The sequence below is a fragment of the Tupaia chinensis genome, unplaced genomic scaffold, assembly GCF_000334495.1.
Source record: "Tupaia chinensis unplaced genomic scaffold, TupChi_1.0 Scaffold138757_1, whole genome shotgun sequence".
In the NCBI taxonomy this organism is placed as follows: Eukaryota; Metazoa; Chordata; class Mammalia; order Scandentia; family Tupaiidae; genus Tupaia; species Tupaia belangeri.
In genome coordinates, this window is record NW_006198649.1 from 59,193 (window position 1) to 75,600 (window position 16,408).

Sequence of the window (16,408 nt, forward strand, 5' to 3'; positions counted from 1 at the left end):
GATTTCTCGCTTTCTGTCTCTCTGTCTCTGTCTGGCGAGCACACACGCCCTATAGCGAAAACTTCTCAAAAAAAAAAAAAAAGCTTATCACAGATATGTGAATTAACAATACCAAAAGGTGTCACATTTTCTTCATTGGAATGTCAAAGGGAAAGGATAAAAAGTCAGGTGCAAGAATAAGAAATAATGGCTAGGGGACCAGCAGTTGGCATAATGGCTATGTCGCTGGGCCTCCATGTAGTCAACCACAGTTCAAGTCCCAGACCTGGTGGCTTAAACTCATGCCAGGCGCATGTGCATGCATGCCCGAGATCCCAAGAGAATGGAGGAGAAGGGATTGCAGCATGGTCATCCTCCCTTGGGGGGTGATTTTTCTCTTTCTGTCCCTTTGTCTCTTTTTGTCTTTCTGGTGATCGCAGCCCTATAGCAAAAATAACAGCCAGGGTCGTTATGGTTAAAGGGGCTAGATCTCATATGGCTGTCTATGTGGTTTGAATTCTAGCAGTGATGGCTTGAAAAATACACTAGGCACGTGTGTGTTTATCCAAACCCCTACAAAATAGAAAAATGGAAGAGAACAGATTGTAGTGTGACCATAGCCCCATTGGAGCTGCTTGTTCTCCCTTTCTCTCCCTTTGTCTTCTCTCTCTCTCTCTCTCTCTCTCTCTTTCTCTCTCTCTCTTTCTTTATATCTCATGAGGGCATGTACCCTCTGGCAGTTAAAAGAAATAATGGCCAAAAACATCCCAAATTTTCTGAAATATTTTATTTTACATGTACAAACTCTCAGTGAACTCCAAGCAAGATAAAATCAAATACATGCATGATCATGATAGTTGGGACACTGGATCCCACATGGCTGACTGCAGGTTCAAGTTCAGGACCTGGTAGCTTGAAAGACTTGCCAGGCACATAAGTATGAATGCCCAGAGTTCTGAGTGGATAATGGAGGAGGAGAAATTGAAGCACGGCCATCCCTCTGGAAAGTGATACCTCACTTCCCTCTCTCCCTCTCTCTTATCTTTGCTCTCTCTGAAAAGCATACAGCCCCTAATTTTTTTTAAAAGTAACTAGAGAAAAATAACATATTACCTATAGAACCTATAGAAGACCAACATTTCTAATAATTACACATTTTTCATTGTATATCATGAAAGCCAGAAGGCACATTTCTTTTTCTTTCTTTCTTTCTTTTTTTTTACATTTTTGCCATAGGGCATGTGAGCTCATGGGAGAGAGACATAGAGAGAAAGAGAGAGGTGGAAAGTGAGAAATCGCTTCCCATGGGGATGACCACACTGCAATTGATTCTCTTCTCAAGATTTTGGACAGGCATGTACATGCGTCCAACATGATTCTCAAGTTGCCGGTCCGGGGCTCACACCAAGGTCAGTCACATGAGAATCCAGCACCACCATGCCACCTGCCGGCCCCAAAAGACAATTTTTTTAAAGAATAAAAGGAAATAAATTTTAATATAGAATTTTATTTCCACCAAAAATATATTTCAAGAATGACGACATAATAAAGATTTTGTCAGATTAAGGAAAAATTAAGAGAATTCTATGCCATCATTTTTGTCCAAAAGTGCTGAAGTTCTTTAGGATATGAATGGTTACTAGAGAGAAATTTGGATTTCACCAATAAAGGGGAAGCAATAGATATTTCCTTCTTTTTCTCTTCTCTTTCTTCCTTTTTCTTTTTTTTCTCTTTCCTTTTCTTTATTTCTCTTTCTCTGTCTTTTTCTTTCTCTTTCTTTTCTTTTTCTTCTTTCTTTCTATTTCTTTCTTTCTTACTTCTTTTCTATTCTTCTTTCCTTTTTCTTCCTTCTTTTTTCTTTCCTCCTTCTTTCTTTCTCTCTCTCTCTTTCTTCTCTCTTTCTTTCTTCTTTCTTTCTTTTTCTTTCTCTATTTTTTCTTTCTCACTTCTTTTCTATTCTACTTTCCTTTCTTTTTCTTCCTTCCCTTTCTCTCTCTCTCTCTCTCTCTCTCTCTTTCTTTCTTCTTTCTTTCCTCTGTATCTTTTCTCTCATCTTTCTCTCATCTATCTGTATCTATCATCTATATATCTGTATATCTATCTATATCATCTATCTATCTATCTATCTATATCTATATATCTGTCACCTACATCATCTGTCTGTCTGTGTATCTACCTATTTATACAGCAGAGTACAGAATACATCCAAGTTGTAGCCTTCAGGATGGTTAACTCAAGTCCATATATCTGAGATACTGAATAAATATGATCTTCAATGGATTTTAGATAAAATTTGAAACATTTATATTAAAATACTGGCCAGAGAAGTAATGGCCAACCCAAATGCGATAATACTAGAAGGGGATACAAGGTGGTATTCCTGAGTATAAGTTTCTTTTCTTTCTTTCTTTCTTTTTCTTTCTTTCTTTCTTTCTTTCTTTCTTTCTTTCTTTCTTTTTTTTTGGTTGGGCTCACAATATTTTAATATATGACAGAAATATATCATAAAAATTTGTGAGAGAATTCTTGTTCCTAAATAAAATAGACTACATAAAGAAAAAATGTCTGCTGGTTTTCTATACAACATTGTTTGTGCTAAAAAATAGCAATTTGTTTCTTGACTGGAAGTATATCAAAACATTCTCTAAGAAAGTATACTTAGTAACATACTAACACAAACTTCTTTATACCTTATTTAACTTTTGAAGTTGAACAACATATCAAGACAGTTTAGCTCTAGATCAGTGTTTGTTTGGTAAGCAATTTTACACTGACAGTGTATGGATGTTGTAAAATGAAGCTCTCTTTCAGGGGTAAACATGTAATTTTTCAGTGTAAATCTGAACTTGTGCATGAAATATCAGAAAGTTCTTTGGCAGAAAGACTCCACTCATGGAGCTGTATTTCATACATAAAAATCTTTTTTGTAGCTAAAAGTTGACTTTTGAGCCTTACACTTTCTGGTTTGTTTTTTTTTTTACCTTTTTAAAGTTTCCTTTTCTCTTTTACAGTCAGTCACATTATTTAGCTTACAAACTGAATATTTCAACATGTGAACATTTCTTTCTAGTCCAGTTGATAGAACTATAAAAGTATCTTCAACAGATAATACCCACAAAAAGTATACGATATTAAGGAATAAATCTAACCAAAGAAGTTTAAAACCTCCACAAGGAAAACTATGAAAAGCTAAAAAAAGAATTGAGAATGACACAAAAAAGTGGAAGGATATCCCATGTTCCTGGATTGGAAGAATTAATATAATCAAAATGGCAATTCTACCCAAATTAATCTACAGATTTAAGGCAATGCCAATCAAAATAACAGACACATTCTTCATAGATCTAGAAAAGACAATCATAAAATTTGTCGAAAATCATAAGAGACCCTGTATTGCCAAAGCAATTCTGCACAAGAAGAGTGGAGTAGGAGGCATCTCACCCCCTGACCCAAAAATACACTACAAAGCTGTGATAATCAAAACAGCATGGTACTGGCACAGAAACAGACATGTGGACCAATGGAACAGAATTGAGTTCCCAGAAATAAATTCCCAAACATACTGTCAACTGACTTTTGACAAGGGTTACCAGTCAATCCAGTGGGAAAAGAAAAACCTCTTCAGCAAATGGTGCTGGAAAAATTGGATTTCCACCTGCTAATAGATGAATCTGAACCCCCTCTTCTCACCTCTGACAAAATTCAAGTCAAAGTAGATCAAAGATCTAAATCTAAGACCTCAAACTATAAAACGTTTCCTGGAAAACATTGGGGAAACTCTGGGAGACATTGGGGTAGGTTAAGACTTCTTGAATAAGACCCTCAAAGCACAGTCAATAATCCCCAAAATAGACAAGTGGGATTACATCAGACCAAGAAGTTTCTTCATGGCAAAAGACACAGTAAGTAATGTGAATTGACAGCCCTCAGAATGGGAAAATATTTTTGTAAACTATTTGTGAGATAAGGGATTGATAACCAGAATACACAAGGAACTCAAGCAGCTTCCGAAAAAAGATGATCAACCTTATTAAAAGATGGGAGAATGAGCTGAAGAAACACTCTCTAAAGATGACATATATATAGCCAAAAGGCATATGAAAAAATGCTCAACATCCCTCATTTTAAGGGAAATGCAGATCAAAACAACAATGAGAAACCATCTAACCCCAGTCAGAACGACTAAGATTTAAAAAAAAAAAAATGGCAAGTGCTGGTAGGGGTGTGGTGAAAGGGGAACTCTCTTACACTGCTGGTGGGAATGTAAATTGGTCCAGCCACTGAGGCGAACAACTTGGAGATTTCTCAAAAATCTACAAATAGAACTACCATATGATCCAGCAATCCCACTCCTTGGAATCTACCCAAAGGACAGAAGAATTCTTAAACAGAAAAGTGCTTGCACATCGATGTTTTTTTGCAGCACTATTCACAATTGCTAAGTAATGGAACCAACCCAAATGCCAACGAACAGATGAATGGATAGAAAAATTGTGGCACATATACTCTACGGAATATTATTCAGCCATTAAAACAAACAAACAAACAACAACAACAACAACAAACTTGACTTTTGACAGAAAGTGGAAGAATATGGAAGATTTACTGCTGAATGAAGCAAGCCAGACCATGAAGGAGAGACATCGTATGTTCCCATTTAATATATTCCGAGTGTCTGCACTCTATGACTGAAACTGATTGGCTAAAGGATATAGAAACACAGCAAATGAATGCAAATACCACATATAGTGTGTGTCAAAGAGTAGAATCTGAGTAAGGACATTTAGAAGAAAAATAGAAAGGCAAAGCATTAATGGGACAAAGAGTATCAGTTTCTTGAATTTGTTACACAAATGCTCTCATGTTGCAAAATCCATAGAGCTGCATAACTTTCACATTTTATGAAGTAAAATACTATATTTTTCTCTACTATTATTCAGAATGCAATGAGAGAACAATTTTTGTGTTCTAACATGCTTTAAAATATTATTTTTCATTTCTGCCATAGAGTTCAGATATTTGGTATTAATAACATCTCTTTTTTTACATCAAATCACTGTATGTTCTAATGATATACCGTGATTGAATATGAAGAAAGATATCTTGTTAAAACAAAATTGTTAAATTTCCTGGTCTTGTCCTGAGGGAATATTGTGTATTTTTTCTTTATTGGGATGCAAGGCTATTTTTCAACAAATTCTTTGGACTTTGGATATAATTCCAGGAGTTAAGATTGAGAAAAAAATGTATGATCACTACAGTCCTCTTGTATATACTCATGATATATTCATTGTCTAATTTTTAAACCAATTTGTTCTTTCTGAAGTCTGGAGCAGTGAGATGGCATCCTCTGTGTTATTAAGATTTCAAAAGAAATTCTCCACACTTTTGCATATAAAATCCCCTAAGGAAAAAGAGTTCACAAGGTCAGAAAGTGTCCCTGGAGAAGATGAAAGTCTAAATTCTCCTGATCAAAATATATTTATTCTCAATTCTTTAGCTGAGGTAGACATGGTAATAAGTTGCTAGAGCATAGGAAGGTTGAGAGGGACTTTGATCCTTCACGAGATCTCAATCTAAATCATGTTGACTTTGGACAATGAGGCCAACACATCTTTTGAGATAGTCAAAGGTTGTCTTCAGTAATTTACTTTAACCTTAAGATCGTAGGTTCCAGGAGCTGAGAAAGTTTGGGGGAAATAATATACTCAGCATGGACTCTGCTTAGCTGAAAATAACACTCCTGTCCATCTGACATTCTTTCTCTTCGTAATTTCTTTTTTTCAATACCCAACCATAATTAAACCCCTCTATTTCTTAAAAGAAAGACATTCATTTATTTCTTTTGCCCCTTATCATTGTTTTCTCACATCATGTGTTCTTTGAAAAGCACTGTAAAAACCTGTTTCCAGGGTTGGCAAGTGGCATGGTTGTTAAGGGCACTAGACTTCCACCTGGCTGACTGCATTTAGAGTTCTAGACCTGACGGCTTGCCTTCTACTTTCCCTCTCTCTCTCACTTTGTCCCTCTCTGGTCAAATTTAAATAAATAAATAAATTTAAATAAAATAATTCTGTCATTTTAATGGAGCTGTCATTTTAATGGAGCTGTTAAAGTTATGACTACTCAATAATCTTCTTCTAACTGCTAAAATAAAAGGCTCATCATACAGCCTCTGAAAGAGTTGATAACACTCAGCCCTCCAATTTCCTTGAATGCTCTCTTCACACAGTTTTACAACACTACATCACTACATTTTCCATCTTTTTTTTTTGGAGAGTTTTTTTTTTTAACTTTTAAAATTTTTTTTGGGGAGAGTTTTTTTTTTTTAACTTTTAAAATTTTTTTTGGCTATAGAGTGTGTGCACTCGCCTGAGGACAGAGAGAAACACAGGACAGACAGTGAGAAATAACCCCCCAGGGAGGATGGCCATGCCACAATCCCTTCTCCTCCATTCTCCTCTCGGGATCTTGGACACGCACACACACCTGGCGTGAGTTTACACCACTGGGTTCGGGACTCAAACCACGGTCGACGACATGGGAGTCCGGGGACATAGCCATTACACTAACTGCTGGTCCCATCATTTTTCTTCTTATTCAATGTTCTGACTCTGTTCTTTCTTTTCCAGTACTTAAAATTGTCTTTCAAACCCACTTTTTCTAACTCTAGGTATGATACCTAGGTAATATTTTCCACACTCAGTTTCAACTACTACCTAGAATTCTGATGACTCTGCAATTTGTATCTTCAAACTAGACCCTAATGGTAGCAGTGCTCAAAGTTCTATTCTATTTTTTCTTTATAATAGCAGATTTCTAGTTTTGCATGTGGCTACCAAGAACAAAATTATATGTTACACTCAGTCTTCTTTGTAGGTAAGTGGAGCCAACATTGGCCCAGGGGATGTAGGTGGACATATTAGGAGGCAGCACCTGAAACCTTCCTCAAGGGATGGACAGGCATTCCTTGTCTTTCCTTCTTTGTTTCCCTCTTCTCCCTACTGCTTGGAATATAGATGCCATCTTCTTGGACTCTAAGGTTGAGATCACAGATGGCAGAGCCGATAGAGGAATCAAAATACTATTGTAGCTTTTCTAAATGAACAGTTCCCAAAACAAATGAATTGTATCAGTGGATATCAACATTATTATCCTAAACCAGAATGTTTGGCTCATGGTATGTTTCTCCTACTACTCAATCAGGTTAATGTCATGAGCATCTAAAATAGTTCTTGAATGTTCTCCTTTTTCTCCACTTCTATTACATTTACTTCTTCACCCTAAATGCCAGTTACCTCCACTCACTTATTTACTATTTACTTCATCTTACCAACTGCTCTTGTATTGCTCTATAGATTCTCTTTATAATACTCTTCTATTTCCTGTTTCCTGTTTACCCACACCCACCTATATACATGACATACAGTGGTCATATGAAAATACTCTTACAGATTAACACAACCATGCTTTCTTTTGCTTCATCTTTGCAAATGCTGTTCCATCTGAATGATAAGAACTCACTGATTACCTCTACCCCAAGGTCTCCTTGAGTGAATTCCACTCTTAGGCAAAAAAATAACACAGTGCTTGCATTCAGGGAGCAGATATTACAACAGGGGGAAAAAAAAAAGGTAAGATTATAAACAAGTCCACTAAAATGCAAAATTCAAGGGGCATGAGAAGTTTATAACTCCAAACTCTTGGTTTCTTGATAGATACTAGATTTTTAAATCGGATTATTAAAATCCCATGGTCATAAACATTATGTCCTTTTATAGATGAATAAATCCCTGGGGGGCGATTTCTTTCTTTATGTTCTTTGTTTTTCAAGTGGCAGTAGAGCATTCATTCTTAGTGGTATGCTTGTCTTTTAAAATAATTTGAGATTATTGGGACCAGCAGTTGGATAATGGCTATGTCACTGGACTCTCATGTAGTCAACCACGGTTTGAGTCCTGGACCCAGTGGCTTAAACTTAGGCCAGGCATATGTGCGTGCATGCCCAGGATCCCAAGGTCCCAAGAGGAGAATGGAGGAGAAGGGACTGCAGTATGGCCATCCCTTCTGGGAGATGATTTCTCGCTTTTTGTCTCTCTGTCCCTCTCTGTCTTTCTGGCCAGCTCACATGCCCAATAGCAAAAAAAAAACTCTCCAAAAAAAAAATGTTTTTAAAATGATAATAATTTGAGACTATCATTTTTATATTTCTTGTAATGATCTCTCTGGCTTTTTGGTTTTTTTATTATTATCATTGTCATTACCATTATTATCATAACTTTAGCCAGAGAGAGAGTGAAAGCACCTCTCCCCCAGTGGAGTGTGCTCACTCTGCAATTACTTTTCTTCCATTGCTTCATTTCCTTAGGGTTTAGGGCACACATGACTGGTGTGTTTTCCAAGCCGAAGGATTCAAATTAGAGCTGGCCATGTGAGATCTGGCTATCAAAGAACCAAAAAGAAATATTTATAATTTTAAAAAAATTTAGAGGGACAACCCTGTGACTGAAAGGTTAAGGGAACTGGAGGCTGCCAGGTTTGAATCACAGCCTTAACAACTTGAAAAACACTCTGGGCTGAAATGTATGTTTGCCAAAATCCTAACAGGACGGGGAAATGGAAAACCGATTACAGCATGCCCTTGTCCTGTTAGGATGCGCTTTATCTCTCTCTTTTTCACTGTCTCCCTCTGGAAAGTACGCACACTCTCTGGTAAATTTAAAAAAAAAAAGAGAGAAATGTACTTTCTCATATGTATGCCTTGCACTTCTCATTTTTCTTTATTTTCTCTCTCTTTTTCTTGATTTGTTTCATTTCTTTAATAAGGAAAGAAAACTATATTGAGAATTGTCATCCTTTCATTTTTCCCAATCTCATGGTCATATGAAAATACTCTTACAGATTAACACAACCATGCTTTCTTTTGCTTGCATCTTTGCAAATGCTGTCCCATCTGAATGATAAGAACTCACTGGTTACCTCTACCCCAAGGTCTCCTTGAGTGAATTCCACTCTTAGGCAAAAAAATAACACAGTGCTTGCATTCAGGGAGCAGATATTACAACAGGGGGATAAAAAAAAATACAACAGGGGGAAAAAAAAAAGGTAAGATTATAAACAAGTCCACTAAAATGCAAAATTCAAGGGGCATGAGAAGTTTATAACTCCAAACTCTTGGTTTCTTGATAGATACTAGATTTTTAAATCGGATTATTAAAATCCCATGGTCATAAACATTATGTCCTTTTATAGATGAATAAATCCCTGGGGGGCGATTTCTTTCTTTATGTTCTTTGTTTTTCAAGTGGCAGTAGAGCATTCATTCTTAGTGGTATGCTTGTCTTTTAAAATAATTTGAGATTATTGGGACCAGCAGTTGGATAATGGCTATGTCACTGGACTCTCATGTAGTCAACCACGGTTTGAGTCCTGGACCCAGTGGCTTAAACTTAGGCCAGGCATATGTGCGTGCATGCCCAGGATCCCAAGGTCCCAAGAGGAGAATGGAGGAGAAGGGACTGCAGTATGGCCATCCCTTCTGGGAGATGATTTCTCGCTTTTTGTCTCTCTGTCCCTCTCTGTCTTTCTGGCCAGCTCACATGCCCAATAGCAAAAAAAAACTCTCCAAAAAAAAAATGTTTTTAAAATGATAATAATTTGAGACTATCATTTTTATATTTCTTGTAATGATCTCTCTGGCTTTTTGGTTTTTTTATTATTATCATTGTCATTACCATTATTATCATAACTTTAGCCAGAGAGAGAGTGAAAGCACCTCTCCCCCAGTGGAGTGTGCTCACTCTGCAATTACTTTTCTTCCATTGCTTCATCTCCTTAGGGTTTAGGGCACACATGACTGGTGTGTTTTCCAAGCCGAAGGATTCAAATTAGAGCTGGCCATGTGAGATCTGGCTATCAAAGAACTATTCTACAGGGCTGGCTCCCAGAAGCTATTGATAAGATAGGAGATACTAGTTTCTTGATTAATTCAAATCTTGACAAGCAGAAGGGGGTGGATAATGTAGAGAGGAAGAAGAAAATACCAACACTGTTGGGGTTCAAAACACAATAATCCTAAGTATGCAGCCTTAATATGCTGAGTATTTTGACTGAAGATTGGGAGGTAAGCTACTGCATACCCAGAAGAAAGGATGCTACACAGAAAAAGGTCAGGAAAGGCCTGAAGAAATAAGCTTTGCTAAGTTCTCCCCAGTTTATTGCCATTAATCACATCCTTTTGGCCCAATCATGTTTGTTTCTCTACAAGTATCAGCTCCTTTCACCAGACTTAGCATAAAAACCCACATTCTTCAAACAGCATAAAAACAGTTAAGCATAGATTAATTTGTGTCTTCATTTCTGAAGACTCTCATGTCATGAAAAACTTGGACAAATAAAATTTTCATAGCAATGTAGGCCATGACTCTCGTGATGGATAGGAAAGGAGGCATTACATTTTCGCCCCTAAACCACCACAGGCTCGAAGCTTGGTGCCTTTGCACAGCACAAAGGCAAACAACTACCAGGTTTGGCTTCACCTCTGAATCCACAAGATTACTTTCTCACTTCATTCTCAGCTGTCCTCAGACACGATCTCTTCAACAGTTCCTTCCCAGGTTACCTTAGATAAATGAGCAGTCTCCTCTTCACAGCCCCATAACTCTTAGAGCACAAGCTGATATCAGAGCACGTATCAAGTTTTATCAGCTTGGTTATTATCATCTCCTCATACCAGATATAAATCTAAATATGTGATAACCTTGCCCTTCGCTCATGGAACTATTCTGAGAAGTGTCTCTAACAGAGCATAAGAATATTACATATTTTTTAAATGAATGAACATTTAAGAGTGTGAACAGTGAGAATGGGGGCACCAGCAGTTAGTGTAATGGCTATGTCGCTGGACTCCCATGTAGCCGATTGTGGTTTGAGTCCCGGACCGGGTGGTTTAAACTCATGCTGGGCGCATGTGCATGCGTGCCCAAGATCCCAAGAGGAGAACGGAAGAGAAAGGATTGTGGCGTGGCCATTCCCTCGGGGGGTGATTTCTCGCTTTCTGTTTCTCTGTCTCTCTCTGTCTTTCTGGCGAGCTCACGTGCTCTATAGCAAAAATAAATAAATAAATAAAAGTGAGAATGGGAATCTATTGATCTAACTGCCTAGAACACCACCTTATCTTGGTCTAGAAGATATTGGATCTTGTCCTCAGAGTCTCTAATTCTGGGGTAGGTAATTCTGAGGTAGGACCCAAGAACTTGCATTTCTAATAATGTCTCCGGTGAAGTTCATGTTTCCAGTCAAGAGATCACACTTTGCTGATTATAGACTTAAAAGAACTCTTGTGGTTAATAAAGCAAATTTCTCCTTCATTCAAAAATAGCTTTAAAGCCAATTATTTGAATTCTTTATTAAATCAATACACTGGTCTTTTTATGCCTCTTTAAGAATCAGCCGTTACTTAAGATTATACTTCTTAGTTTCTACTGGAGAGCTAATTGAATATATACAGATTATACACAGTAGCCTTTGTCTGAAATACTTTAGACCAGAAGTGTTTTGGATTTTAGAGTTTTAAGAGATTTTGGAATATTTTCATATTTTCATATATATAATGAGATATCTTAGTGATGGAACTAGAGTCTAAACACAAATTTATTTATTTTGTATATACCTTATACAGAGTTTGAATTATTTTCTTCCATGAGAGACAGAGAAAGAGAGAAAGGGAAAGATCCTCTCAAGAGGCTCTTACATCATGATTCAGCCCTCGCTTTGGTCAGCCCAGATCAGGGGCAAGCATGCCCGGTGTGTTCAGGCAGATCACTGGATGCCAGCCTGGAACTGTCCTATGTGGACCTACTACACAGAGTGTCACATTACTACTGCACCACCATCCAGCTTCCATATACAATATTTTAAGCAATTTTGTTCAATTTTGTGACAATGATTTGATGGGAGAATCTGAATGTGAATTTAAATGATTTATCACTCTGGGGCCAGCAGATGGCATGGTAGTTAAGGGCACTGGACTCCCACATGGCCAAGCATGGTTCAAGTTCCAGAACTGGAGGCTTGTTGTCTCACTTTCTCTCTCTCCTCTCTCTCCGTCTCTCACTCTGTCCCTCTCTGTTAAAATTTAAATAATTAATTAATTAAATTAAATAGTTCTTTCCCCCAAAAAAGAAAGATTTATCACAGCTTAATGGGAATGGGGGATTCTTTTTTTTCCTTGGAAATGCTACATAAATTGTGAGTTGCATGTCTCCCTTTTGACTCTGACCTGTCACATGAAGTCAGATATGAAATTTCCCAATTGTGGTATCAGTCAGCATTCAAGACTTCGGATTTTGAATTTTTGGATTAGGGCTGTTCAATCTATACCTATAAACAGGGTGCAGAGTCAACTCTTAAGTAGAATAGAAGTGATTATATATACAATGCTTTTTTTTAGTGGAAACTTTTATTTTTTAAAAGAGATTTTTGCTAAAGGGCATGTGTACTCTCCAGAAAAACAGAAAGAGACAGAGACAGAGAGACAGAATGTGAGAAATCATCCCCCCCATCAAGGGGACGGCCATGAAACAATCCCTTGTCCATTCTAAGCTTGGGACCTTGGGCATGCAAGTGCATGCATACAGTGAGAGTTTTAAGCCACAGGGTCCAGAACTCAAACCACAATCGACTCTGTGGGAGTCTAGCAATGTAACCATTATGCCATCTGCTGGTCCCTTAATGGAAACTTAAATTTTTTAAAATAAATATTAAAACCAATGTGATACTATATATAACATAAAATTTACTATCTAAACTATTTCCAAGGATATTTCACTGTAGGTATATACTATATTTATTTATACATTCATGCTTTGATGGGCTTTTGGTTGTTCCTTTTTTGGCTATTGTGACTAGAGCTGCCATGAAAACGGGTGTATACTTGGGGACTGGGTTTTCATTTCTTTCAGCTATATATCCAAATGGGATTGTTGGATTACATAGCAATTCTATTTTTAACCTTTTGAGAAATTGCCAGACTGTTTTCTAGAGCAGTTGCACTATTTTCCTTTCTCACCAACAGTGCGCAAGGGTTCCAATTTCTCTACATCCTTGCCAAAATGAGTGTGAGGTCACATATCATTGTGGTTTTGATTTGCAGTTCCATAATGATTAGCAATGTGCAATGCTATTTTTTTTTCTAGAGGGCATGTGTAATATAAAGAAAGAGAGATTAAGGAAGTGAGAAACCAACCTCCCAGGGGAGTGGCCATGCTGCAATCCCTTCTCCATTCTCCTCTCAGGATTCTGGGCACTCACACACATGCTCCTGGCACATTTTTCAAGCCACAGGTTCTAAACTCGAACTGCACAATTGGCCGTATGGAATCCAGTCCTTTAACCACCATGCCACCTGCCGGCCCAATGTAATGCTGTTTTTCAAACTGGATTTTGATTCAGTAAAACAACCCTTATTCAAAGAGCACAGTTACTATTATCCAGACTTGACCTGTTCCAAGTTACTGGGACAATAACCATAAAAAATAACAATCTGGTTATTTCAGAGGACTCCTAACATTTTGTGGTACACATATCTCCAGGGTCTTCTCTCCCATCCCAGGAAGAATTCTCTTCCTAAATTTGATTTCCTTACAACTTACCCATTAGCTGTTAGGATTCCACCCTTAAGATTCAAATGAAAATGCTCTTTCAATTCTAGATTCAAAACTGACCTTGAAGATTTCACTTCTGCAGTTTTTAATCACATCTCTTATAGTCCCATTTTATTTAGCCTTTTATAGCTGTCATTTGTATCAATGTCTTCTTCAACTATTACTAAGCAATTTGAAATTGTACACCAGGATTTCTTATCTTTCATTCCTTTAGAATTCTATAGGGTGCTGGACATATATTTTGAGATGCATTATTTCAGGAGAATATGTTACATTACATTTACAACAAAATAAGAGAGTTACATGTGGCCAGCTCCAATGCAGCGGTAATGCATTGCTCAAAAGAAGCTGGCTTCCATATGGGGACCAAAATTTGTATCCAGAACCAGGTCAGTCTGAAACACACTAGACATTCATGCAAGTGTCCAGGCTATGATGAGCTTTTTTTTTGAAGAGATTTTCACTATAGGGCATGTGTGCTCACCAGACAGACAGAGAGAGACATAGAGACAGAAAGCGAGAAATCACCCCCCAGGGGGGATGGTCACGCCGCAATCCCCTCTCCTTCATCTCCTCTTGGGATCTTGGGCATGCACGCACACGCGCCTGGCGTGAGTTTTAAGCCACCGGGTCTGGGATGCGAACCGCGGTCGACTACGTGAGAGTCCAGCGACATAGCCATTACGCTAACTGCTGGTTCCCGATGAGCTTAAGGACTGGAGGAAAGGGATTACAACTTGACCAGACCCTGTTAGGGTGCTCAGTCTCTCTCTCTTTTTCTTACATGGCCACACAGGCATTGTATCCTAGAATAAAGGGGAAAAAAAGAAGAAGAAGAAATGGCCCCAACGGGCAGCACTTAGCCCTGTACATATAGAGCAGTATCTCATATGGGTAAACACAGTTCAAATTCGAACCTTGGTGCCTTGAATAACATGCCAGGCACATCTGTGGATATGCCTAAAATGTTGATGGGATATAGAAATGGCAGAAAAAGGAATGCAGTGCAGACCAAGTGGGGGTGACCTCTCTCTCTCTCTCTGTCTCTGTCTCTCTCTCTCATGAGCACACGCACACTCTGTTAAGAGAGAAAGAGAGAGAGTTTTCTTACCTGATCTTACCCCCAAATCTGATTAACTGACATTCTTGGATTTTTGTCATTTCAAATTGTACCTGCCACTTTTAATCTGAAGAAAAACGGAAATCAGACTATAATAAAGTAATAAATCCCATATCACAGACTAATTCCATTCAACTTAGCATCCTTGTTCATTGATATAAAATGGAGTAAAGCTAAGTATGATATATTATTTCACATTTTTATACCTGTGCTAGCTTTGTTGCAAAAAAAGAAAAAATCAGGACTCAGGACTCCCTTAAAACCAAGAACAGAGTTAGCTTACTGTATTTTTTTTTTTTTTTTGGAGAGGTTTTTGCTATAGGACGCCTGTTCTCGCCAGAAAGGCAGAGAGAGACAGAGAGACAGAAAGCGAGAAATCACCCCCCAGGGGGAATGGCCACCCCACAATCCCTTCTTCTTCATTCTCTTCTCGGGATCTTGGGCACGCACACACACACGCCAACGTGAGTTTTAAGCCACCGGGTCCAGGACTCAAACTGTGGTTGACTACATGGGAGTCCAGCGACATAGCCAATGTGCTAACTGCTGGTCCCGCTTACTGTATTATTGTTAAGAATGCAGGAAAAGTTGGGCATTCACTGTTTTATATTGGTTTACTCTTATATATGGCATCTTCACTCACAGTGTGCAAAGACGACTAGTCATATAACATCTCTCCCACCACTTCCAGATCACAAAATCATATTCCCTCTAAGACAAACATGCTATCATCAACTGGGTGCCACAAAATAAGAAATATTTTAATATTGTATTGAAAAGAATTGCTTTGAGCTCTAAGTGCTTAGAGAACAAGTAAATGCATCTGTCTATAATTTTTCAATCAGTCACTCTATTGTTCAGAGAAGTAGATGACAGTATAAGCACCCTGTAAGTATTTTATTCAAAGGAGGAGAAGAAACCTAAGGAATCTGAGGCTAAGGTAGGCTGACAGGTTGATTTAGTAGCACCAGGGACCTGCTATTTTTCAGACACAATTCAGAGACAATTGTAATGACTCTCTTACGTAATGGAAAAATGATTTTTTTAGAAGATTTATGATAAACACTTTAATGCAGTTGCAAAAATAAATTAATAAATTGAGTTTTTAAAAAACCCTTCCCATTATTCTTACTTGGAGGCAGATCCTGCATTTTGGGGATATAAAAATACTCCCTGAAGTGGCTCAGCTTATCTTCCTCATCAAGGCGGAGAGCAACCTTCTCATCTGCTGGATGACATTTGAGTTCAGCTGCGACGCGTTGCACTGTGTCAGCTGGCAGCTCAAGAGGTAAAGACTCCATCGCAAGTTGTCCTCTAAAATGAAGAGAAAATGTTAAGATGTAATCTGGTCACCATCATTTTCTTACATCTTCTGTTTTAACCAAGATTCTTTTTTTTTTTTTTTTTTTTGCTATAAAGAGTGTGTGCTCACCAGACAGACAGAGAGACAGAGAGACAGAAAGCAAGAAATCATCCCCCAGAGGGGATGATCACGCTGCAATCCCTTCTCCTCCATTCTCCTCTTGGGATCTTGGGCACGTACGCACAGGTGCCCGGCGTGAGTTTTAAGCCACCGGGTCCAGGATGCAAACTGCAGTCAACTACATGGGAGTCCAGCAACATAGCCATTACGCTAACTGCTGGT

At 38.1% G+C, this 16,408-nt stretch overlaps 1 protein-coding gene across 2 annotated transcripts in view; it reads right to left on the reverse strand.

The window, feature by feature from the left end:
* KYNU (kynureninase) overlaps positions 1-16,088 on the reverse strand; it is a 64,590-nt gene extending 48,502 nt beyond the window's left edge. For both annotated transcript variants that reach the window (XM_027765591.1, XM_006161673.3), the window contains exon 1: positions 15,896-16,088. In XM_027765591.1, the coding sequence (XP_027621392.1) occupies positions 15,896-16,064 (169 nt within the window). In that variant the 5' untranslated portion in view covers positions 16,065-16,088. The remainder of the gene's footprint in view (positions 1-15,895) is intronic.
* Between the last annotated feature and the right edge of the window lie 320 nt (positions 16,089-16,408).